This window comes from Babylonia areolata, chromosome 26, assembly GCF_041734735.1.
Source record: "Babylonia areolata isolate BAREFJ2019XMU chromosome 26, ASM4173473v1, whole genome shotgun sequence".
NCBI lineage: Eukaryota > Metazoa > Mollusca > Gastropoda > Neogastropoda > Buccinidae > Babylonia > Babylonia areolata.
In genome coordinates, this window is record NC_134901.1 from 5393924 (window position 1) to 5421514 (window position 27591).

The following is a 27591-nucleotide window of genomic DNA, read 5'->3' on the forward strand; positions in this document are numbered from 1 at the left end:
GCAAGTATCTGTTAACAGACTAAACACTAATGACAGACGATTCAGTGTAAGAAACTGAAACATGGGCTAAACATCAACAATTAGAGAAGATCTGACAAACAAAAAGTATCTGACATACTGACACCAGTCAATCACAGACCAACCAGCAGAGGAACAAGGATCAACCGGCGACTAAGTGCAGATCAGTGGGTCACTCGAATGCACAAGCCAGTGACAGCAAAAAAATGAAATAAGACACCAGTTTACAGACTCCCAATCCAAACAAGCAGCCAACAAATAGGTCAATTCAATGACCAGTTGACAAACAAGCCAGGATGTTAATCAACCAGCCAACAGTCCAAGCACACATGAAGACAATCTGCCAAGTGATTGACAGACATGCAATCCAAATACTCATACAAAGTACATGTGCACACAGTTGGTAAACGAGCTAGTTACAGAAATTGGAAAATAAAGAACACACACTTAAAATTATGTTGGTCTTCATATTTAATTCAGCCACTTAACCCCATCACTCAGAAAATATATATGAAGTTACCTTGTGATCTGATCTTATGATTTCCTTGACATCCAGACCTTTGGTTTTCTTCTTGCCAGTGGTGGTGTGCAACTTGGTCATGCATATCAGACATCAAATCCACAGGCTGCCTATTTCTCAGAGAATTGATTACAACATTTCTTGCATGTGTTTAAATACTACCATTTTATACCTTGATCATGCCACTTAGTCATTCTGAAAAAAAAAGTTTCAGTTACAAGCTGGCCTCAAAACACATCTGCACAAATCTGTTTTCATGGGTGTCTAGGTGTTGATGTGTGTATGTATGTACTTTGTCATTGACACACACCACTTGACTTGCTTGTAAGTCGTTCAGTCTTGTGACTTGTGTTTTAATTTTTATAACCATTTGTTTCCTTTACTGATGTTGACTGCAAGTGCTCTTGGCCCAGTATTACCCTTTTTTTACATACATATTTTTTTATACTTCCATGGCACTTTTAAGGAGGAAGGTGGCAGAATGGTTAAGATGCTCAGCTGTCAACACCGAGAGTCCGTAAGAGTGTGGGTTCGAATCTCGCTCTCGCCCTTTCTCCAAAGTTTTACTGGAAAATCAAACTGAGCATCTAGTCTTTTGGATGAGACAATAAACCAAGGTCCCATGTTCAGTATACACTTGGCGCACTGAAAAAGAACCCATGGCAATGAGAGTGTTGTCCTCTGGAAAAATTATGGGAAAAGAAATCCACTCTGATAGGTACACAAATATATAAGCATGCACTCAAGGCCTGACAAGCGCGTTGGGTTATGCCTAGCAGATGTGGAGTAGTGTATATGGATTTGTCTGATGCAGTGACGCCTCCTTGAGAAAATGAAACTCAATTCTGGCAGAAATGGACTCAACAACAACAAAAAACTAGAAGAGAATGTTGTCACTTTTTATCAATCAGTACAAAAGATAGATCACTTTAATCAGCCAGCCAACGCCCAAGAACACACGAAAACAATCTGTCAAGTACGTACCATGATCAACAGACATGCTATCAACACACACACACACACACACACACATACATACACACACACACACACAAATGCAAGTACACATGCACACAGTAGGCAAACGTGCTTATAGAAAATAGAGATTAAAGAACATACATTTAGCAGAGTAGAACTTTAATTTTCAGCTCAGGGGACCAAAAGACAGGCTTCAACAGGAACTGAACAAAGAATAACTTCTGTCTTCATACAAAAAAAACAAACAGCCTCAATGGGGTCACCAAAAAGAAACTCCAGAAAATGCTGGAAATGTACAGAACAAAAGACAAAATTCTGGATAATATACACTCCATCTGGACTTGAGAGGTTTATCAGAAATATGTTGGGGTTTATTTTTGTCATACCTAGGCTCCCTTGTGCACAGGTGAACAGGATAAAAGTTGCACAATCAGACACACTGAATTAGACGAGTTTTTGCAAATGACCATTCTATTGCACATGATGAAGACTGAGACAATAAAATATTGCAGAAAACCTCACAACCTCAGTGTCTTAGAATAAGTGTGTGAACTCAAATGCCTCAGCATAGATGACTCAATAGAAAACAGCAAACAAGCTGTTCATGTTCTGTTGGAGAACTGAAAAGAATGACATGACAGTTAGGCCACCAAGTTAAGGTGGGTAAAGTGTGTACTGTCATGATTCACAAATCTGATGTACATGTGGGACGGGAGAAAGTTCTCCCAAAGTTATATTTCCGTTCTCAGCATAAAGCAAAGTTCACCTGTTGGCAACAACAACGAAGTCAACTGGTAGCATCAAGCACAGTGCACTACTGAAATCTCAGAACAGCTAACACCAAAAGAATATAAACTGGGCAAACACAGTATTGATAGGTAAATTGAGACCAGAGTAATGTAAACTTTATAAACACGGAGCACTTAAAATGTTGCAGTTCAAATAAATATGATTTGTCAGCCTATATCTTTGTGCCAGATTTGGTATCTTTATGGGGGGAAATCATTTAAAATCTTGATATCATGATTATCATTTTGAGCATTTGCGCCCAATCTTGAAAATAACCCCTAGGCATTTATAAGTAGAACACACGCGTAAATATCAAAAAGGAAAAATTGAAGACAAGACGAGCAGCATGGTTCTGGACTTTCTGAAGCCAAGCAATGAGGTAGCTGGGTGAACCGACAAGCTGAAAATTACAATAATCCAGACAGCAGACATGTATGCAATTCGAAATCATTATGAGTAGTTGACTGTTTACACCAGCGAGTATGATTTGATAAAAATTTACGAGAACGAACACAGAGGCTACTACCCCCGCATTAAAATGCCACACGAAATAAATTGATTTGAGTTGATCTGCATGTTTTACTTTCGGTTTCTCATGCAGCCGGACAGAGGCGTTGGGGATGTGAATTTCCTAGCGAGTCGTCTGCAGTCGGTGGCATTTCTGCAGATAAGGTTAGCAAAAATATGCTTTCCTCTCTCTCTCCTTTTTATGGTACAAATGAAAACATCAATACGAATCCCTTTTCATGTCAAATTTCGCTTTAACAATCAGATCCCGACCCCAATCCTGAAAATGCGCATTACGTCATGCTTTCATGGGTATCGATATTGTTGAAATTTTCCCAACATGCCTCAGCCGATAACCCCACCCAGCGCTGTCAAATTGATGTGTGCTGTGTCTATGTCGGCACGAACAGTGTATGCTTTCATGAGCAGCCGCGGCGATTCAGTGCTAGGGCGGCCATTTAGTGCCTTTTAGCCCTGGCCTTGCTTGTGTGGGCACAGAGGCTGTATTATCACGTGTGAGGATACCATTTTGCTGATTTGTTGCGGATTCCTCCTTCCAAACTGGCAAAAATAGCTACCATTCTGGACAGCATGGGGTGCTTTCGAAAGAGAGAAGACGAAGATGATAAAATGCGGAAAGAAGCAAACAAGCGGATTGAGAAGCAACTGCAGAAGGATAAACAGTTATACAGGGCAACCCATCGCCTGTTATTACTTGGTAAGTGAGCCTAACGGCGTATTTCTAATGTTTTGTTGCTATGTCTTGAGACCTATTTCTCAGCTCAGCCATTAGAGATTATTCTAATATCACTTGCCTAATGAGCTTCCATTCTGTGTTCCATTTCAAGGTGCTGGAGAATCTGGCAAGTCGACAATCGTCAAACAAATGAAGATTCTACACGTTAATGGATTTGGTGCAGAGTAAGTACTGTTTGGTTGTTTATTGTGTTTGTTTCAATGAATGCAAGGCTAGTCACTATGATCAACGGTTGGAATTGGAGAGACCGTATTATGCATGCGTGACTGCGTCCAAATTGTGGATCGGGGGTAGGCGGGGTTGCAACGCGATACGGACGTTTTTATATTTTTTCGATCGTGATTTCTTCCATGCCCTTAACCAACCATAACAATTACCATTTTCCTTGCAGTGAAAGAAAATCCAGAATAGAGGACATCAAGAGGAATGTTCGTGACGCCATTTTGGTGAGTAGACGTACCTTATTACAACCTGTCACCCCTTTCGGTTCATCCAACCTTTAAAGATGGCGGATCTCAGTGGATCTGGTTACCTAGCATGGCTGCAAACTGATTGTGTAGGCTTATAGTGAAAGCTGAAGACTCGCACTTACAATGCCTTTGCAAGCGAGCATCGAGAATGCTTTAATTTTGTGAAGACATGAGGTTCTTACAGAACGTTTCATACCGTGTACTAGCATTGTACACATATCACCATAACAATATTTCACTTCAGTGGCAGACTTTTTGTTTACAAATACAGAAGTGGAATAGCTGTAATAATGCATGGCCCATTGCTAAGATGCCGCAAACTGGTAGAATGAGTTAAGTATCACATATCTGCTGATATACTCAAATATTGTCAAATGTAAATCATGGTATTGCCATGTTACTTGTATTGAGCATGAAAACATATTGCAGAACTATGTTGTTGTTTTTTGTTGTTGTTTGTTAACAAGATTCATAAAATATATCAAGCCTACATAAACTGAAACTAAAACAGCTGAAAAGCTTTTGTTCAGTATGTACATATATTGAAAATGATACTTGAACTGATGAATGCAAACGCCCAAGACTCAGTGACACATACATACAGTGATACATTCCATGATATGTAAACCCACCGCACTTAGTAGTCAGTCATATGCTAGTGATACACAAGTTTGCCAGAATTTGTGAATCACAAACAGTCCACAAACAACCGTTAGTTGCAATACAGTTAGATGCAAATAAACAATTACTTTGTGAAAAGCTATCTAGACATCTCCAACAATGAGATTGTCATTGGAAAGTCTACTCTTTTTTTCTCTCCAAATGTGTGTGTGTGTGCGTAAACAAACATAACATCTTTAATAAGACTTCATGATTTCTGGACTAAAAAATAGTATTAAAATTTTTCAAAGAAAGTAGAATACTACACAAATCCACTTGTCCTCTTTTCATCAGTCCTTTGTGAGTTTCAGTCTTTGCTTCGTTCTTAATAATGTTTATCATACTGTATGATTATATTAACTTAAGCATGAATATGTGTGCTTACATAATTCACTCTTCGGGTGGCGACAAGTTATTTCATGTGTGCTAGCCTGCTCATTGAAGTTTCACATTGCAATCAATGAATCATGCATACAATATCATCTGTGTGGTTCTACACATACTCAGAGACTCAGAACATGAGCTCATAAACACTGTTGCAGTTACATTCCCAATAGATTTTTCCAGGGATACAATTGTCAGGTTTTATTTAAAGGATTCTCTCTTCTGTTAATGTATACAAAGCATTTCTGCAGGAATTTTCACATTATAATTATTATATCTATTTAATGTTGGTATATGTTTGTGTATCACTGTATCAGTGCATGTATGTTTCCTTTGTATATTAAATTAATAGTGACTAAGTCAGTTCAAGACTCTTTTTACAAGTCTACATGCTGCATCTGGAATTTGTATTCTGGGCAAAACTGAAATTTAACAAGAGGAATTGATGTTATTTTCTCTAACTTACAGCTAAAGTAAAGTTACTTTCTTTAGATTCTAATCAAGCTGTTGGCCAATGGGATTTTAATTAAAGAAGAGCAGTTGTGGCAGGCTTTCTTCAAGATGATCCAAAAGTTTTAATTTTTATTACTTTGTTTAAAGTAGTTTCACTGTTTTTTTTAAGAAAAATTTAAAGTGTACATACTACATTCCCTTAAAAAAGTTAAAAATGAAAGTGTGCAGTAGAAATAAAATAAAAATGTTCATCAAATTGACTGTGCCTGTTGGCCCATAGACTGTGCCTATTGGCCCATTTCCTTTAAGTTTAACGTTGGAATTGAAGGACTTTATAGTTTCATTTGTTTTTCTTTTGATGAGTTATTGTTACCTTTCATCTGTCTTTATATGTAAATTGCCATTATTATAATTTACCATTAGAATTTAGATATGTTGTAGGCATGGGCTCATGCATTTAAATAATTTATACTAAAAGTATGAAATTATTTTCAGTATTTTCTCCATTAGTTAAAGTTTTCACTGGAAGAAATTAGTTATACATGAGTACATACCCTGAACCCCTCAGCATAATGTTTATTGTAAATGTAAAGCACTGTAAGCTTCCCTCTTTGGGAGGAAAGCGCTCAACATGTATCCATTATTATTATTACTTAATAGTAGCAGTAGTATTTTACCTTCTTGTTCATAAAAGAAGGCAAAGCCTGCTCTTTTGCCTGCAAACTTGTGCAAAATGTTCTTTGCACAGACAGGGAACAATGAATGTTATGCTAGTTTCTTTGCTCCTTATGTTTGCAAAGTATTGTCCTTGGAAAAGGTGTTACAGATCCCCAGTGAACAAGGGTCTTAATGTAGCTGAGTTTAATTCATTCCAGCTTTCACTTTCCCAAAATGTCTGCTTGCTAGGAGTTCAAAAGATTGATAGATTACATTCCTCTAACTTTGCTGTTCTTCCAGTTCTGGTCTATACATTTCAGTTAGAATAGTCACTTACAATTTCAGCAACTGTGTCAAACTTGTAATTTTTGTTCTACTAAAAACGAACCTTTCTTGATCATATCTGACTGGTTGCTTGCTTTGGTTAGAACATTTTCTTTCATTGGCAAAATGCTTCATATTTTATTCAGATGTAAAGATTTTTTGTGCCTTTCTACACATCCAAGGTCTGAAAACTAAAGACAAAAGCAACAAAGTCAACAACAAAAAAGTATACACACACACACACACACACACACACACACACACACACACACACATATATATATATATATATATATATTATATATAATATACATATATATATATATATATATACAATATATTTCCACTGAACTGAACTGATTGGCTAATTGTATTTATTATTTTTGATTATTGCATCTATAGTTAACTTAGTTTGTTGTTGGATAGGACTGAGAAGCCTTGGCAAGTTGGTGCAAAGTGCAGACAGTAGCATTTGGAGATCTATATGAAAGTAATGAGTTGACAAAGTATTGATTAATGATGGTGTAACATCTGTTGATTTTCTTCTTCTTTTTGTCTCAGATTGTTATTAATCACATAATCATGCTGATGCATGTTGTAAATTGGCCAGTGAAAAAAACTGTTGTTTTCTTATGGAACAAACACAACTTTTCACAATTTTTTATATTATTAACTACAACTTTAAAAACACCAATCATGTTTGTTTTGTTTTTTATTTGTAAGTGAATGTATATATTGCACACTCTTAGTCTTACTGTGAATAAAAGTTAGAAGTTTTGAAAGCAGATTGTTGCTGCTCTCTTTTCCCCATTTCAGGTGTCATTAGACCACCCTGTATGAACTTGGAAAATGATCAGCTAATTGTTCAGATTTGTTTGCAATAATATGCAGAAACGTTGATGGTTTCAATTGTTAGGATAGCAAATGCACACATACTAATACATGGACACGAATACAAACATGTGGGATTGTTTGGAAAAGTGTGTGTGAATGAAAGGGGAGAGGAGTACAAAGAGTGGAGGAAGGGGAGGGAGAGAGATGTTAATTAACAGCAATGATACAAATGAATATGAATTATCAGGGGCTTTTTTGAAAAGCCCCTGGCATTTGCAACCGAGGCGAACAGAACACTGAGGTTACCACATCATGTTTTCTGTGATTTTATTCCCCCTTCCACTTTCAATCACTGACTCAGTATGGATTCTCAAGTCAATGTAAGACATTGTGATGATTGTCTACCCACCACTGTACCAGTCTTGTGTGCGTATACTGCTAAGGGATTTTCTTGAAACACAAAATAGCCATAGTGTTAAAAAAAATCATAGTCTTTTCTTTTTGTCAGATCAAAGTTTAAACATTTTGGTCTGCTTTGGGAAAGTGTATTGTGATATTATATATGTTGCTCTGGTGATAAACGTGGGCCACTTTTCACCAATATTTCAGCCAGTGCTGGACAGCATGTGTTGCACAAGGGACCCTAAGTTTGATGCCTCTGTCATTTAATCAGTAGAGCTCCAAAAATTCCAATTTATTTGTCCATAGTGTTTGAAAAATGCTGAACTTCATACTAATTATTGCCCTGTACCCTAGCTGATACTAGTGATAACACTTTCATGAGATGAGCATTGATCTCTGTAATTTGATGACATATTGAGAAAGTTGTTAAAAAATAGGTTTTTAGCACACTCACACTAGTCGCAGTCATTGTTCATAATCATACATAGCCTGATAAAGAAATTCGATTTGTTGCCCTGCACACCAGTGGAGCATATTTAGCACTTTATAAACTTCAGTTCTTCAGATATATTTACAAGAACCTTAGAAAGTCCACTTTTATCAAGACCATTCAAGCCTGGTTGAATATCCACTGACTTTGTTTTACTAGGGACAAGAATGAAAATTGATTTTAAAAAATCATTGTGTATGTATGTATCTTACCATCGGGTCTACAAAGATTATGATAGCTTTTGTTTCACATGACGTTATAATTTCAAAAAATAATTTTGTACAGTGATACCTTCTAAACACTAGATTAGATACTTCAAGTTAAAAGCTTTTCATGGACTCATTAGTCTTAATACAATAATAGTGGATTTAAAAAAAAAAATCTACTTGGTTGCTGTGTTGTTTCAACATTTACATTAGTGTGACATTTGACATATCAGTTTAAAATCCTCTCTACATTTTAAAACTATTTTTTCTATATTGTTCATGGCCCATTGGGACTAAATTTCTGCAGTTTTACTTAGTTCCAGTGGTTTTCAATTTCATTAATCTGATTCTGACATCATTTGTGCTTGGTCACGTTGATGCTAGGTAAATGAGAATGTTGTTGATACATTTTTTTTTTAATTGATTGTTGTTGATATAAATACCTGCTTAATTAGTTTTTAAGAGCTGGACATTTTAGATTTATAGCATTTCTATAAAATGAGAACCTTGGGACCAACATTGCTGTGATTAAAAACAAAAACAAACAAAAAACAGGTATGAACAAGTTGTTGCATGTGTGGTTGGGTGTTCCTGGTGCTCTTTGAGTTAAGTTTTAACTTTTATCTTCAATAAATCTGCGGTAGTATTAATATTCAGCAATGATGCCAGAGGAATGGATTGCTTTTGTTGTGTTCTTTCTGCACAAAGCTGTTCTTCTTTTTTTTTCTTCTTCTTCTTCTTTTTTTCCTTTTTTATTCATGTGTGTATGTCACCTGACACAGTGACAGCTCCAGTGCAGTGGAGTTTACTGGACTGTGGTTCTGGGTCAAAAATACTTTACCAACAGTTTTCTGGCTCACTTTCGATCAGCTCTTTGGGCCATTCTGACCAAAACATAGAAGACAGATCATTCAGTGTTGGTTGACTTTTAGTTTGACAGTTTCTGAAATTGTTAATGTTAAATATGAAATTATAATGTTTTGCTACAATTAGTACAAAGCAGTTTGAATGACAACTTTTTTTTTTCCCACACATTCAGTGGAGGCATGCAGCTGTGAGCTTTAAGTCATTTCTGAGGACTGTGTTACAGGAGGAAACAGGGCGGTGGTTGTTTCTCACATGCAGAGGCAGGTCTTTATGTCATGCACACGCCACCAGATTTTAAGAATGAACCACCCTCATTCCGCTTAAAAAATTATGATGGTTACACTTACAGGTTAACAAGTACTATTTTTTTAATTTCAAGAATATAACCTGAAAATTTGTTTGATACTGTATGTAAAAAGATTTCACAGTTTGCCCAAACAGTAACGAGATTCAGACATTTTCCCTGTGATGTTCCACCTTGAAACCATTATCATAATATCATTTGTTGAAGGAAGCAGATCTTTTCTTCTTCTTTTTTTTTTTTTCTTTTTTTTTCCTTCCTTTTTTGAAAATTATACTTGAAAGTTGAATTATTTTCACATCAGTCTTCAGTTTTCTTGCTAGCTGCTTGTATTTGAAAACAAACAAAAAAAATTGTGTGTGTGCATGTCACATACTATAACTATGTCAGTATGTGTGTTGAAATTTTTAAATGATCTTTGGACATCTTTTTGAATGCTTTTGATATATATATAATTTTTTTTTTTCTTCTTCTTTTTTTTTTTTTTTTCTTCTTTTTTTTTTTAGCCAAAGATGGCCTCTATGTGGCTGGGCTAAAAGCTATGACATGTCAAATGAAAAGACCAGTTTTGCTAGTGTTTTGTTTTAATGTTGTTGATGTTCAAGAGCTGACACACTTAACAGAGGGATTGTGCATTGTTTGGATAGAATGCTTGTGGTTGCGTAGGCTGCTGCAATTGAACCCGGTCACGAATGTGACATTTGTCTGCTGTCCTGAATGCCTGAAATAGTTGCGCATGTACCAGTAGGAAATCCACCCAACAGCATCATCAGAGTAACACAAGAGAATCCCAGGCTGTTTGTTCTACATTATGCTAACGAAGATGGTCCATTTCCATTCTGTTCTTTTCTTCTCTTTTTCAACAGTCCAGAATAGGGGTGGAGAGGGGGACATTGATTTCAAAAACAAATCAACAAAAGCAAAAAATAGGTTGTGTGTGTGTACATGTAAAACAAATTTCTTTTAAAATAAGCAGTGTAGAGAGGACAATTATGTGTCACTGTCTGTTGTCTAAAAGAGCAAGTTGAGTTTCTGCTAAAGCATTCGATAATGGATAAGAAATGATATTTGGTCAGTATCATTTTTATAAAACAATATAAAAAAAAATTTAAAAACAAAGGAACAGTGATCGTAATGTGCACTAGGTTTCCACCAAAGTTAATGATCATTAGTAGAGTTAATCTGTTGATGAATTGACCAATCAGTGTCAGGATACAGGATCGAGTCTTTTGAATTATTTATATGAAAGAACTTAAAACACTTACCTTGGTTAACCACCACCACCACACCCCTCTACTCCCCCTACCCACTGGCTTAATCTGCCTTTTTTAGTCGGCTTCTCTCTCTTCCACACACATACTGTACAAACACATACATTCACACACTCTTAAACATGGCACACATGGGCCTTGTCACATGCTCTCCAATTATATCACTTGAGTGAATAGAACTTAACTTGAGCCAGTTGAAGAATTGGCTCAGGTAACACACTCCCCTGAGCTGTCTTGAACACATATCATACAGTGCATAGTTATATAATCTGGGAAATTGTTATGAATAACTTAGTGAAGTTGAACTGTTTTGCATAACATGTTAGTCACAGGGCTAAACCTGGAGTAGAAACTGTGAAAGTCTGCTAGTGAACCCACTCCCCATCCCACCCCCATAAATCTGTTTGCCGTTAAATCTAGAATTGTTTTTGTTCAGTTGTTATGATTTTCCTTTCTTTATTTTAAAGGATTTAAGTAAGTTTTGGGCCTTTATAATTTGATTTATAGTGATTCTTTATGGAAAATAATCGAATATGGCATTTAAAAAAAGGGTAATTACTAAATTAGTCTTTGTTTTTAACTGTTTGTGCTGTCAGTTTGAACTCAGCATGTGTTTAGAATTTCGTTCCATGAGCTGCATTTTGCCTACAGACAATAACTGGAGCCATGGGCACTCTGAACCCACCTGTGACACTAGAGAATCCTGACGACCAGTTCAGAGTGGATTACATTCAGGATGTGGCCAGTCAGCAGGACTTTGACTACCCAGCGGTGAGTATTTGGCAGACATGCTCTTTCACAGTCTTGGGCTTTAGGGATACTTCATTATTTGGTTGTTTGTTGTTTTTTTCCTTTCATGGGTTTATGCTGTATTGGTGCTTTTAAGCAAATGTATTGAATTGGAATGAATGGTTTTTTTTTTTTTTTAATTTACAAAAAGTAAATGATTTTAAATGAAACCGTCTGGTATAAGTAAGCTTTCTTGCAGTAGGGAATGTTGGGGAGGGTGCAGATTGGAACAAATATTTTAATGTAAATTAAGGTTCATACACTCCTTGAAAGTCAGTGAGCTCTCATTACCATTTTTAAAGGCCCAGGAATCTACTTAAAGTGAATTGATGAATTTTTTTGTAACTTTTATCTCCTGCAAATCCCTCAAAAATTGAGCCAACAGCAGACATACTTGTTACAATATAGGAAAACATCAGTTGTTTTTATTCACTTGAAAGACTGAGAAAGAATTAGACCTACATCATTAGTTCAGCAAACTAACTTCAGCTGTTCATTACACAAAAGAACAAATCTAAAAACAAAAACAGGCAGGTTTTGGCTTACCGCACCAGTCATAGCACTGAGACAGTCCTCAAAATTGCGAACGATTTGTTAACTTCTCTTGACAACAGTGAGATATCTATTCTCTCCCTCCCTGATTTTTCAGCCACCTTTGGTACTGTTGATCATCAGATTCTCCTCATCTGTCTGAATCGCACTTTTGGAATCTGCGAAGTGCGATCTTGCTCTCCCATGGTTCTGCCCTTATCTGTCTGACCGGTCCACTGTTGACCGGTCCACTGTTGTTTCTGTTTCCGGTCTTTCATCCTCCCCTTCCAACGTACAGTTTGGTGTGCCACAAGGCTCCATGCTTGGGCCCATTCTGTTCTCCAACACATCCGATTTCCACCATTGTGAATCATCATTCGTTGTCCCACCATAGCTTTTCCGATGACAACCAGCTGTATCTGTCAGGACCTCCGTCTCTCCTTCCCTCTCTCATTGACTCTACTCAGGTTTACATCTCTGATCTGAAGACATGGCTGACTGAAAACAAGCTAAGATTACATGGGGATAAAACTGAAATCATGGTTATCATCCCACAAAGACTTTGCCACTCAAGTCTCTCTTCTTTCCTTAGTCTCCCTCAGTGGCACCGGCATTCCTCTTTCCTCTTCCGTCCGCAATCTTGTCATACTTGACCAGTCTCTTTCCTATCAGCAGCATGTTGCAAATATATGCAAACTGTGTTACTTTGAAATTAGCAGAATTGCATCCATTCATCATCTGACTGAAGATGCAACCAAAGCTCTCCTCTGCACCTTTGTGCTGTCCCACCTGGATTTTTGTAATTCCCTGCGTGTCACTGTCAGTTCACCCAGCTACCTCATTGCTAGGCTTCAGAAAGTCCAGAACCATGTTGCTCATCTTGTCATTGATTCCTCTAAATTTGATCACGTCTTTCCTCTCCTTCATGCTTTACACTGGCTCCCAGTACAAGAAAGAATTATTTACAAAGTCGTCTCTCTCTTTGTTTCAAGTCCATTGAGGCTTCTGGTCCATAGTATCTTTCTGATCTCATTCATCCTTTCATACCCTTGCGCCAACTCTGCTCTTCAACAGACACCCGCATGCTAAGGATCCCCACTGCTTGAACCAAAATGTATGGCCAACACAATTTTTCATTCCAAGCCCCCATCCTTTGGAATCAACATCCTCAGTCTCTCTGTCACCCATCTTTCAAATCCAGTCAGAAGACCCAGCTTTTCCCCTCCTGAAGAATTGTCAACACAGGGATCGCGCTAGACTTTTTCAAAACGCGTGCAGCTTACGCAAAGTCGGCAAAAAAACGCGTAAGTTAGAGTCAGAATTGCGTCAGACCTATGACACTAAATCAAAGGTTTACTCACCTATTTTCGCCGCTCACGTCGGCGCTGAAATTCACCGCAAGCCCTGACAATCAGTTCGTTGCACTGGCTCAATGCTGGACCTTCCATTGCAATGCGCAACAGCGTGTCCACATGCGCATCTGTCAGTCTTGATCGGTCAGCAGTTTTGATCATATTTTGCCAGCTGAAACCTCTCTCACAAGGAACAGAGCTGACAGGGACTGTCAATGCAATGTTCGCCAGCACAGCAAAATCAGGATATATTGCGTCATAATCCATGATGACAACTTTGCAGGCTTTCTCGAAACTGGTCACGCCCTGTAATGACGCCACTCCGTTCCAAAACTCGTCAGCTAAGCAGTGTTGTGTGCGCACGTACTCTGTTAATTGGCTGTAGCTGTTAAGAGTCACGTAGGCATCTCGCAGTGCTCCGCATGCACAGACACTTTGTCTTGTACCGTCTGATTCAGTATCGCAAACCTAGCTGCCAAGTCAGTCCTAAAGTTGCATTGATACAGCTTGGAGTAAAAGTTGTTTTGCTTAAGTGTTACGCGTGAGCGCTGTGAAAATGCGTCAGCGAAAATCAAAATGCGTCAAATACGCGAAAAACATGCGTTAACGCGATCCCTGTCAACAGCTCATCCCTTTCCAGTATGAACTGGAATGACTGTGAGCAAGTGAGTTTTGACAGTTTCAGAATTTGTTAGTTGTATTTTTGATTGTGTACTATTTATGATTGTGTGCTATTATTTGTGTGTGTGCGTGCGCGTGTGCTTGTGTGTATTGTGGGTGTGTGAGTGGGGGCAGGGGGATGAATAATTTTTAATAATGTTTGGTATCTACTAATCTAGTGTTCAATTTTTCCTTTTTGATATTTACGTACATTATGTGTTATATTTTGTAAATGCCTAGGGCTTATTTTCAAGGTTAAGCTGTAAATGCTCATAATAATAATGATAAAAGAAGAAGAAATCTGGCAGTCAGTGCAACAGAATCAAGGGTTCTGCCATCTGTAAGTTCATCACAGCTTCTGACGCGATTTAACTTATTTTAACTTTAAGACACAATAGCTTCAGTTGATGATAATATGAAAATGTGCAACTTTTTGAGGCAAGGGTCCCTGACAGTCAGACCTGAATACTTAATTACAGAGGTGTTCTTTTGGCCAATGACCAGCTAATAATGAGCAGGTTCAGCAGAGTTAAGCAGGCTTTCAGCACCAAGGTACAAATGCAAGAATCATATGTTATTTTGGTTCAGAATGTCTGCATGTTACACCCTTGAATTTTGGGTTTTCCTTGAAAACTTGAAATCTCTTTATCGTTGATATCTCCTTGCATTTAGCTCTGAGTTGTCCCTGTGAACCCTGTAATTGCTCACTTACACTGGATATAGGTACTGATTGTAGTTGTAGAATAGATGAATTCTCATGAATTGGCAGTTTTGTATGTTTTTTTTTGTTGTTGTTGTGTTTTGTCTTCTTTTTTTTTTGGGGGGGGGTGTCCTTTGGTGCTTTTTCTTCATAATTTATAGTTATTTTATGAATAAGTGGTTATTGTATTCCTTTCACTAGTTTCAGTTCCTAGTTTTAGTACATTGGCTGATTTCTTTGATGACTAACATACATGTTTGATATCATAACTATTTAAATTTTACAGGCTCCCATCTGGATAGGATTCTATAAGATGATGCCAGCGCAGTAATGTTTTGGAATTATGAAAGTATTTTATTTTTGTTACTAAAGTTACTGTTGGATTTTGACGATGCCTTGTTTAGTCCACTCCTATTCATTTGTTTGGTTGGTTTTTGGTTTGGTTTGGTTTGAGTTTTCTTTTTCTTGTTGGACTTTGATTGTGCCTTATTTTACTTGTTTTATTTCTTGTTGTTTTCCTTTGAGATTGCTTTAGTTGTAGTTAACTCAGTAAGTCACTTATCCCTTAGGCTGTACTTATCTTTTAATGCTCTATTCCTCATTATTGTTTTACTTCTACTAGTGTTTTGAATGCTGTTCAAATTGAATTACAATACTTAATTAGTTAATAGTAATAAATACGATATTAGTAGCAAAATCATCTTATTTCTGTAATTATTATATATTATTATTATTGTTGTTGTTGTGATATTACTCATCATCATTATTCAGTTTATTGTTTTGCAGTGAAGTATGGTTCTATCATTACAATATTGGGTTGACTCAGTTGTAAAAGATAAAAGTGTACATATGCACAAGTGTAGGTATGCACATCAGTATACTTTTATTGGTTTAAATTCTTAGTTGTTGTATTTTTTCAGATGTGTGAGTATGACTAATTTGCTACACAACAGAAGTCATGTATGTATCAAGAAAAAAATCACAGGAATATTGGACTGTAGGTACACCATTGGTACACTTGAAGGTTATTTTGATATTATAAATATAATACAGAATTATATTCACTTGGATGTGTATGCAATTCTTGCATAGATTGTGGGGAAGGGGGAAGTGGAATGATATTTTGATTTGAAATCTGAAATGGTGGTGATACCCTGTGGTTTGGCTGTGATAAAGTTCCCCTGTATTCTTTATATTCCATTCCTAAACATGGGATACAAAGAATTGACTTGTGGCATATTTTGTTGTTAATGCTTTGAATGGCACTGAAGAAAGCAGTTTGTGTGGGTATATGTATATCCAGATGATTTCAAAATAAATGGTGAACGTTTTACAACAAAATTTTCAGGAGTTCTTCCATTGATTATTGTTGGCTAAAACTGAAAGACTGAATTAGTTGACAAAGCTATATAGACTGTTACTCATTGAAGCAGTCATCCTGTGTCAAGCTACTTATCTTTTGACAAGCTGTTTTATTCAAACTTTTTGGAATAGAAACAAAAGCTGTTTAAAAAAAAAAAGAAAAAAAAAGAGGATCTTTTGGCCCAGTGGTTAGCAGACTGTGGCTGGTTGTATCAGATAGTGTGTGATCAGTTATATGTTCACTGCATAATTTGTATCTGAGATTTGTGAAAATGTTTAACTCCATCAGTCCATGCATTAATATTCTGAAGTGCCTGTATTAGTCCAAAACCAGAGCTCAAGAGGGCGGGTATCGGGTAATAAGGTATCATGTTTCCATTCACTGTCATGTAGAGAGGTACCTTCACATGTGATTTCACATGTGATGTTAAGACTATAAGTTATATTATCATCTTTATGCTTTATATTATATTTACATGCACAACAGTAAATGACAGTACTGCACAATTGCACTAACACACTAGGTCAGTTCAGATATGATCAAAACCCTGAAGTTTCATCTCAAACTTTCTGCAAACACCAAGAAGACGACAGAAGAAGACCACAACCACTGAGTCTAGACACTAAGTCCAGCAAGAAAATGTCCATCAATTAGACGTCAGACAGACGCTGTGTCAGTGAAAGAGTATTATGCTTCCTGAATTGAGATAAATGATAATGAAATAAACAAATCAAACAAGCAAGGAGGTGAAGAATGAATTGTTCTGTGAGTTATGTTGGTTTTTATTGATTAATGATCTTTCTTTTACTTTTTTATATCATTTCTTTTTCTTCCATTTTATTTATTGATCAGTGTGACTTTCTTGTTTGCTTGTTTTATTTTGCTTTTGTTAACAATTTAAGTTTTTGTTTTTCTTTTAATAAACTGGGGAAAAAATCACATTTATTGTGATAATGACAATTGCAAAGGTAAGATACTAAGAATGAGATGCATACACTTGTGTTGTTCAGAAAATACCTATTGGAGAAAGTTTTGTTTCAATAAACATTTAATTGAACATTTCATCAGAACATAACAAACACCAAAGGGCAAATTCACACAAATACAGTACATGTATACAGACTTGCCAACAGCTTAAGATATCCTTCAAGACATAAAGGCATGGACAAGCCTCGAGTGTAACCACCTTTTTTTTTTCTTTTTCTTTTTTTAATCAAGCATTAGCAACATCGCTGCCCCATAGAGTGGTGACCCAGCCAGTAATGCAAAATGCATTGAACAAGAAATTCATGACTTGCTGTTTTTAACCATTTTTCTTCAGAATGCCTGTGTGCTGGTCTTTAAGTTTGTTGAAGTCTGAAGATGTACAGAATAATATTACAACTGATACAAGTCTGTAGATGTACAGAATGATATTACAACTAATACAACTTACAAGTAATCATGAGGATAGACACATGAACATCCGTGACACATGTGCTTGCATGTGCACTCACACACCCACACCCACAGTGTGTGAAAATTAGAAATTGCGGATGTCATTTCAAGAATAGAATTGTTCATTGTTGTTTTTGTTGCCTGTTTTGTTTTCCTCCAGGTGTTCTATGAGCACACAGAAATCTTGTGGAAAGACAAAGGAGTTCAACAGTGCTATGAGAGGGCAAATGAATACCAGCTGATAGACTGTGCTCAGTAGTAAGTAGAACTCTGTGTCTGTGTGTGTGTGTGACTGAGACTGAGAGAATGTGTTTGTGCACAAGTTTGTTGGAAATTATGGTTGTATCTGTCTGTCAGTGTGTGTGTGTGTGTGTGTGTGTTGGTACTAATGTTCTCTTCTGTGTGTGGGTGTATGTGTGTGTGTATGTGTGTGTGTATGCTTCTGTTTGTAATAGCATCTGTCACTCATTATAAGGTATTATTTGTGTAATGGACAACCCTCTTTCCCAGTCGCTTGTTGTGATGTTTGTGCATGTGTGGGTGGGTGAGTGACTGTGAATCATGCGCATGTGTGTGCTCCTTAAGTGAAGTCTTCATTCGCTTTATACTTGTATTATATAGAGTGATATTTTATATTTATATATATATATATGTGTGTGTGTGTGTGTGTGTTACAAAATATTCTTTGCTTGTTTTAAAACATTATTTACTTTATAAAGAATGTGTCATCCATTAATAAGATTTAACCCACATGCTTTAAGTGACCTGTCCAAAGAGGCATTTAAATTCTGGTTGGGAAAGATATAAAAGTTACGTACTAACACTTTCTGCATTCTGCTGAGATGAAATTAAAGGGAGAAGGGATAGTGGATTGTTAACGTTTAACATCATGTCTGATATGAATGCTTTGTATTCAGAATATAAAAGTAATTTTAACTTCTTGTATGTCTTTTTTCCTAAATGATACACTTGTCTTTTATAAAAGTGGAGGGTGGGGTGGAGTGGGGGTGGGGGGCTCAGTAAAGCAGCATGAAATTATATATCTCGAAATCTCTTGCTTGTCCAGTGTAATAGACTCACTTATAAAAGGGTGTGTAAAACAACATGAAATGATTTTAGAACATCTCTTGTGTGCCTAGCTTATGCATCAGACTCGCCTTTTGTAAGAGTGACTGGTGAGTGTAAAGCAATATGAAATTATTTTACACATATCTTTTTTACCCTTCAACCTTTTGAATTGACCTTTTGTACAGGGAGGGGTGGTGGGGGGGAGTGTAAAGGAATGTGAAATTATTTTAAAACTCATATGTATGCAGCGTATTACCATATTAGACTTGCCTTTCATCAGGGTGTGTGTCTGGCTAGCTGTGGTAGACTTCAGTTGCATCCATTTTTCTTTGACCAATCTAACTCAAAGTTGGCACATATAATGGTTTCCTCGGTTTGAAGCAAAGTTTGGGAGAGTCTGTTTCATTGTATGCAAGTAAATAAAATTACAGTTCATGGAAATATTGAAGCAGTGCAGCTGCTTGCAATAGTTCTTGGTCTTTGGAGGGGAAGACTAGCCTTGTTGGTGCTGATGTGAAGTCTCACAGAGGTAGTTGGATTTAATTTGCAGGAGGCATTTTGTGTGTGTGTGTGTGTGTGTTTCATAGTAGGTTTGTTTACTTCCTAGTTTCTAATTGGGTCTGTTTCAGGGAAGTTAGGGTGAGGGAGATGTTTCCTGTATGCGTTAGAGCAGAATAGTTATTCATATCTGAATTTGAACACCAACTTGATTATGAACACAAAAGACCTGTCTGCTTTGGGGGGCATGAGCTATTCTCAGTTTTCCCCCATTTCAGAACTGTCAGTTCCTTTATTCCCACCTCAGATAGGGGTTTTACTGCAGCTTGCTTTTGTTACTCTTAAGATTGCTATTACTATCAGTGAAAATTCTGTATTGTGTGAATGCTGTTTGTTGTTGGATATTGCCATAACATTGTATTGGGTTCTATAATGTCCATGCCACTGGCTTATTCAGGTTCAACCTTCAAAACTGGTGCAAATTTACATGTTGAAGCCCAAACACTGGCTTCATGTTTCTGTGTGCATGCATGCATGCAGTGTTTGTGTGTGTGTGTGTATGTATGTGCCGGATGGTGGTGGTTTGAATGGGATGGTGGAGGCGTTGTTATAGCCATTCATGTCCACACTTGTTAAACTCTTTGAGTCTGACTGAGCCTTATGGGGTTTGTTTTTGTTGTTAAATCATTGAATGTTGGATTTTTTTTCTTCTTCTTCTTCTTTTTCCAAGTTATCCTTGGATTTTTTTTCAGTATATCTTTATTTAAAACCAGGAAATCCATACTCGTCATAACTGTAGCAGTATAGAGAACAGTTTATACATTTGGAGGTCAGAGAGTTATGTTTGCAAAACCCCAGTTCAGTTGTAGATTTTGCTTTTCCATGAAAGCAGAGGAATTTGGGGGCAGGTGTGTTTTACAGCAGTATAATTTTTCGCACGCAGTTGAATAGTTTAGGAGATGCCTTCGTGTGTGTGTGTGTGTGCAAGGGGTTAGGGGATGGTACAGGATAATGCGAAAGTCAGCATTTTCCAGATGAAATATCATACAGCAAAGCTGTATGCCTTCCCTAGTAGTTTAATGTCCAACAGCAGGCATACCAAGGCGACCCCTTGAGTTTAAAAGCTGTGCTTTGACAGAGACCACTTAATAAAGTACACTGTTTGAGTATGTCAGTCTTGTCTCGTGTCCTTGTTGGATCTCTTGGTTGGATGACAGCTATGTTTGCAGACTTGTTCACAGTTAAACTTTTAGAGGTTAAGGACAGAATGTAGAACCAGATGAATCGATGGTGAAGTAGGGTTTATTGTGGAATACCAGCCTCATGCTGGTCATGAAAAAAAGTTTACTCACTGGAATCTAGATGGTTCATTGAAGTAAAAGGAGGAGCTAGGTTTGTAAGGATAATTTTGATCTCACAACGCTAATTGTGGCTCTGCAACTAAGCAATTATTGTTGCTGGTTGGGGGCTTTGTAGACCTGTGGTATTGAAAGCATGTTGAAACAGAACACATTGTTGGTTGTATTTATCACCACTGAAGTGACTCAAAAACACTGTTGGGTCTTCTCTGGGTGTGGCCTTCTGGCAACCAAATGTCAATAGTTCCCAGTAAATTGTCAATGCTGAGACCGTGGCATGCAAACCCGTGTGTGACTGGGTGGGGGTGTGGGAGTGGGGTCTCAGAATGAGTGGCAAAGCAGCATGGGAATAACGCCACTGAAACAGAACAGCTAATGGGGCAGGTAAAACAGAAGAGAGAGAGTAGATAATGTTTGATATTTTATGGCATTGTTTTGACATCCCTCAAGAGCAAGTTTGATAACAATACCTTGTGGCAATGTACTGAAATGTGTGACTATATCCCACCACAAGTGTATTGTTTTCGAGAACTTTAGTAAAATACCCTCATGAAAATGAGAGAGCAACAAAAAAGCACCATTGTATATATGTAATAGGCCTTTTTTTTCTTTTCTTTTCTTTTTTTTTTAATCAGAATAAAACGTTCAGTTTTTTGTTTTTTTTTCAAATTGTTTTCATAATTTACCTAATTAAAACACATTTTAATGGAAAAATAATTTAATCCCTCTTTACATTTCTTGACAGTTTCTCTGTTTCGTGTTGAAGCACTTCTTCAGTTTTCCCCCATACATAACACTGATTGTTCAATTTTCCACTCTTTTGTGAACTGATACATAGAAAGAAGTAACACGTCAGTCAGATCAAACTGCATTCTAGACTTTTGCAGTCACTACTCAAATATATGTCTAAGTGTGTTGGTTGTTTTTTGGGGGGTTTTGTTGTTTTTTATCTGTAGAAGGTTTTGGGGTTCTGTTTATGCAGCCTTTTCAGAGTTACTCCTCTCTCTCTGTCTCCCTCTCTCCCCCTGTTTTGTTGTTGTTTTTTAAGGAGTTTTGTGGGGAAAGTAATTGTGCTTGTTAAGACATGTACAAGGAAGAGGGGGAATCAGAGCAAGTGCCATTTGAAAAATGTAGACTGAATGCACAGCACTCGTGGGGTGTAGGTGGAAACTATTTAAATGCATGGAGTGTGGGTGGACGTATTGAGTTCACATGCCCAGGTGAAAACTAGAACATAATGTCAATCACCAAAAAAGAATTGCCAGCCCCAACATTCTCCTCGCCCCAAATCCACTTTATCTAACACCATCCGCCCCCCAACCCCGAGCCCTTCCCCCCACCCCCCCAATCCGCTTTCTACCTTCTCTCAGTCAACCTCCTTCTCCCTCTTCCCTCCCCCACACCCCCTCCTCCCCCACAGGCAGTTTGGCGCTTGTACCTCACACAGCCTGTCACTTGTAATGTGGCTTTTGCAAGCTTGGTTGCCCTGCTCGCCCTCAGTGAACGGCACACACAGGCCGGTGGTGTTGTGGCAGTGGTGGTGTGAGATGACTGACTGCCAAGGCTAAAAATAGGGCCCTGCCTGAAGGCTGTGGCTAAATTTAAACCCCGGTCCCAGCTATCAAATGCTGTCTTCAGGCTTTTTTCCCTTGCGCTTTGTTGTTGTGAGGCGACAGAAAGAACTGGAAACTGGAGAATGTGGATCAAAAGGTTGATGATTAAAGTTGTAATAAAGGAGGGGGGGGGAATCAATCGCAAAATTAGGCTGGGGTTTTGGAGTGGTGGTGGTTGTATTGGCAAAATCAGGTAGAAGGGAGGACAGCTTTCATTGCTAACATGTCGAGGTTTGCAAGAAAAGCAGTATGCTTACAACTTCTATGGTGTTGGTGTGTGTGTGTAGGAGTCAGTATATAGGTAAGAAATGGGTGGCGTGGGATTTTGTGTGTAGGGAAGGGGTGGGTGGGTTAGTGAATCAGTGTGTTGATTTAGCTATGCGCTGTTGGCCGACAAGCATGAACATTGTAAACTCAAAGTACAAGCGAACATTTACCCAGACCTTGCTTATCTTTGGACAGGAGCCCTGGATTAACAACCTCGACTCTTGAGCCTCAAACAACTTGACCTGAAGACAGAGCAAAAGCTGGGTTATACTTATAGGTCGCTTTTCTTTAATAATCAATCATCTGTCATTCAGAAATTCTCATTCCTGTTCAAAGAGAATAGGTTATGTGAATCTTTGCCATAGGGATTGAAGGGAGAGCTGCAGAGGGGGTGTCAGGGGGTTGGGGAGAGGGGTGTGACTGATGAGAGGGTGGTGGTTGCAAACGAAGGTGTAGGCGAGTTTGAAACTCTGAGCCCTCGCCATCATAAAGGGCAAAAGAAAAGAATGTGAAGTGTTTGGTGGGCCTAGTCAGTCAAGTGATGACAGTTTTGACATATTTTTTGGTGGAGGTTGAAAGGGGTGGGGGTGGGGGGACTCACAATGTCCCACCGTTGCCTGCCTGCCTACTGCTTGAGTCCCGCCTGTTGGTGTCACATGCCAGTGACGTCTCACATCCTATGCCCTATACCAGCTTATGGCACTACAACCATCTCCAACTCGCCCGCGCACGCACACACACACACACACACAATGCAGACTGATTTCACCAAATTTGGGCATTCTTGCTCATAATCTTAGAAAAAGTAATAAATAAATAAATGCAATATGTAATGTTTTTTTGTTTTTTTTTTTTTTTTTTTTTGAAAAGAGGAAGGGGAAGAAGATTAATCATCAGAACTTTGAATAGCTTGGCTTTACTGGGGCGTGGTTGTTTTGAAAGACATACACCAGGGTTTCAAGTTGTTTTCCAAGAATTTCTGTTGTGAGGAGTGTGAACCTGTCAGTTGATTGTACTTCACTATCTGTCTGTCTATCTGTGTCACACACACAAACACGCAAGCACACGCGCGCGCGCACGCACACACACACACACACACACACACACACACACACACAGCAGACAGTGATTTCACCAGATTTGGTCAGTCTTGCTCTGTCTCAAATTAACACACATACACACACACACAAAATTCTTTAAGGTGTGAGAGAATGATTCTCAGAACTTACATGCCTTGGCTTTACTGGTGCGTGGTAATTTTGTAAAACTTATACCTGGGTACCAAGTTTTATTACTAAGAATTTCTGTTCATAGAAAGTGTATGGTTAGTCTGGCTGTCCTAGCCTTAGGAAAATCTTTTTAAGGGTAAGAGATAAACAATTCTCAGAACTTGCATAGTTTGGTTTTACTGGAGCATGATTGTTTTGGATATCAGGTTTGTTTGCCAAGACTTTCTGTTTGTAGAAACTGTATTTCCAGGTTGTGAGCAATGTGAATCTGTCAGTTAACAGTATTTGACAGAATAAAAAATTGAAATGTCTCTGAATTCAGATATACTCTACAGTCTGCGTGTGTGTGTGTGTGTGCGTGTGTGTGCAGATATATCATGGTATGTCATGTCTGGATGGAGAGTGGTAGTTGCTTTAGTTCATTGCTTTAGATATCATTGATATCTGTCTCAAACAAGCATGTGTACTTGCCACATTTTAACTTGTACAACCGGGCATACACACACGCACGCACGCATGCACGTGCGCACGCGAGAGAGAGAGAGAGAGAACAGAGAGTAATTTCACCAGACTTGGTCAGTCTTGCTCTGTCTTAGAATTGATTAAACTAAAGGTAAGAGAAAAAATTATTCTTAGAACTTGCATAGTTTGGTTTTACTTGAACATGGTTGTTTTGGGTATCAGGTTTGTTTACCAAGACTTTCTGTTTGTAGAAATTGTATTTCCAGGTTGTGAGCAATGTGAATCTGTCAGTTAAATGTATTTGACAGAAAAAAAAGTGAAATGTCTCTCTCTACAGTCTTCTGTGTGTGTATACCCCTCTGTGTGTGTGTGCATGTGCATGTGTGTCACTGTGTGTGTGTGGATGTATCATGGTATGTGGTGTCTAGATGGAGAGTGGTAGTTGTTTGTCTTCATCATTGACATCCATCTGTCACACAAGCATGTGTACTTGCCAAGTTAAAACATGTACAGCTGGGGGTGCTCACGTGCACACACACGTACACTCACAGAGTGAAAGAAGACCCAAATTGGTAGGGGTAGGGGGATAGGATGAAAGGGGGCAGAGATGTGAAGGTGGAGAGGGGTGGTGTGTACAATATGGTTGACCACAATCTTTAATGTGGTTTACAATTAATCATGCTTCATGATAAACATGATTTCTCATTCCAGCTGTTGTGTTCGGAGGTGGGAAGGTAGGTTATGCTTGGAAGGAGAAATCAGATGGGGGGGGGGGGGGGGGGGGTCTCCGGGATATTCATGATGAAATGCCTGGCAAAATCTCCAGTAATACTGAGTACAGGTGAGAGGTGGGGGGTGGAGGGGTTGGAAACAGTCTGCATTTGGGAATATGCAATATTATTTGGGGAATTTTGTTGTTGGTTTTTTGTTTGTTGTTGGGTTTGGGTTTTTTTCAAATGCCTTTTGCTCAAACATGGCCTGCACAGTGGACTGGGCTATGGGCTTGAATTACTTTGAATATGCATAGTGTTGTAACTTTGGTTGATGTCAGCCAGGCCCAGAAGGCACACAGTGATGCAGGTTAGCTAGACTTGGAGGGAGGGAGAGAGAGATAGAGAGCATACCTGTTTCCCTCTGAAAGATTTTTTTCACGAATGCTATCCAGGGACAGTTTTTTACCTTTGCAAATTGCATGGATTTGCTTTTTTCGTCTTCTTTTCAATGTTCTTCGTTTACTTCTAACATGGCTTCAGCAACTGGACATATGGAATTTGAACTTAAAATGTCATCTGAAAGCCAACTCCTTGATTACCACCAGTCCAAGTTTTGCAGAGGGAATGGAAATGAATGCACAAATGAATTTCCATGTAGATTGATAAAGTATTTTTTATTTGATTTGAATTGAAAAATATGTAGATTGATAAAGTGCTTGTGATTTGAGTTGAAAACCTCAGTCCTGTTAGAAGTTTCCTTGGAAGTCCTAACTTTGGATCATTTTCTTTCTGTAGAGAGGTACTCCATTCACCTGCTACCCATTGCACCATAGTAAGGGCAGTGTCTTTCAGGGTACCATAGGGCTGATCAAGGACAGTCATGCGTATTGCAGTTGTTGGCAAAAATTCATGTTGGTTGTTAATGCTCTGCTTGATAATCAACTGATTGGCAATATCCTTTGTTCTGATCTGTATTTAGACACTCAAAGCATTCTGGTACAGCTCAAAACCATGTGCACTTACACATAAGCATATGCCATAACACAAACCTGTTCATTCTCTCACACCAGAACGTTCATTTCCATACATGTGCATGAGGACATTTTTGTGATTGCACACACACACTGTTTCTCTTTGTACAATGATTACATTATTGGTGGTGCATGGTCATCTTACACACTATAATGCACATTTTATCTTTGTATTTGTCCAACTCTCTCTCTCTCTCTCTCTCTCTCTCTCTCTCTCTCTCTCCAGTGGAAAATGCCCGGTATTTCAAATGATTGTAAAATTTTCGTATTGCCCTGGTGTTTTCAGATCCAGAACCTTTACCCTAATTTTTGTGTACAACTCAAAGTTGTGTGTGTGTGTGTGTGTGCGCGCGCGCGCTTGCACGTGCAAGCAGGTTGATGAAGCAAAGAGAATAAGAGAGAAAGGGGTGCAAGAGACAAAGAGTGAAGTCGAAATGGTGATGCATCAACTTTGTGGAGCATACACAGTATGCGTCCTGAAGGAGTCATGATAGTAACTGAAGGCGTAAATAAATCAGAAGGTTGATGATCAGGTAACTTCTTGCCCTTTTTTTTTTCCTTTTTTTTTTTCCAGTGCAGCATATAATTGCAGTGTTCTAGAAGAGCTATGTCATTAGCTGGCAAGAAGTCGCCTTCTGTACAGAGGACAGTGGTAGAGGTTAGACGCTGTAAGCAGTCAGTGTAGTCTCCTACTTGTATACTTAGAAGTCAGTGGTGTCAACGCCGACAAAAAGCGATCTGTTTTTAGCAACAGGTCTGTCCATAAATAGGGAGAGTGGATGACATGGGCCACTTTTATCTGTCAGCGATGAGTTGTGAGATAATGGAGGCCCATTTTCATCAGGGAATTAATTGCTCAGTCTCAGCATAGCTGACAGTCTGTGGGTTTTGCCCTTGCATAGCGTGTGTATAACTGGCATAGCTGCTGTTTCTCTTATGACACAGCTTGTCTGGGTGGTTTGGGGGGTTCGCAAAAAGTACAAGACAAAATGTGGGGCGCATTGCTTGCAGTGTGTGTGTGTGTGTGTGTGGCCAGCCCAAACAGAGTACAGACCTTCTAGAAGTAGGGTCTAGAATGTGGGTATTGTTCAACGCCTTCAGTGGGAAAGGGGGGAGGGGTTATGGGTTGTGAAGAATGGGGTTGGTTACTGGGTGGTGGGGTGATTTGAAGACAAGGGTGGATTGGGGAAAGTAAGTAAAAAGGGGTGGGTGTACAAACATAATTATTGACCTGCCTCGCATTGTTGCCTTGTTAGGGGCTTTCCCATCAGACATGAGAAAAATTTTCAGTTGAGGCCTATGCAAAGGGCACACTCCTTTTAAATGCATTAGAAAATATTATGATAATAATGATAATAATATTGAATAGAAATTGAAGTGTGTTGGTGTGGAGGGCAATAGTTCAATAGTCTGACTGTGTCAGTAGTTGGACGTGGCAATGGTCTGTTGTAGCAATGGTCTGATTTAGCAATACATGTAGTCTGAAAAGCTGCTGTATTGAAACATTTAGTCTGACGTGGCAATAATCAGAATGTACCTTGTTTTATTGAAGATATGAAATTAATTTTGCTTTTCCACAGATTTGTTTCTCCCTTAGAAGATTATTTCAGTTGAATGCCATTTGTTTTTAAA

The 27591-nt window shown here is 38.3% G+C and overlaps 1 protein-coding gene across 1 annotated transcript in view; it reads left to right on the plus strand.

Annotated features, from left to right (window-relative positions):
- Positions 1 to 3192: 3192 nt before the first annotated feature.
- The window catches only part of LOC143300379 (guanine nucleotide-binding protein G(s) subunit alpha), a 42056-nt gene continuing 17657 nt past the window's right edge, over positions 3193 to 27591 (plus strand). The window contains exons 1-5 of the mRNA XM_076613996.1: positions 3193 to 3530; positions 3661 to 3733; positions 3961 to 4015; positions 11540 to 11659; positions 17881 to 17978. Of these exons, the coding sequence (XP_076470111.1) occupies positions 3404 to 3530; positions 3661 to 3733; positions 3961 to 4015; positions 11540 to 11659; positions 17881 to 17978 (473 nt within the window). The 5' untranslated portion in view covers positions 3193 to 3403. The remainder of the gene's footprint in view (positions 3531 to 3660; positions 3734 to 3960; positions 4016 to 11539; positions 11660 to 17880; positions 17979 to 27591) is intronic.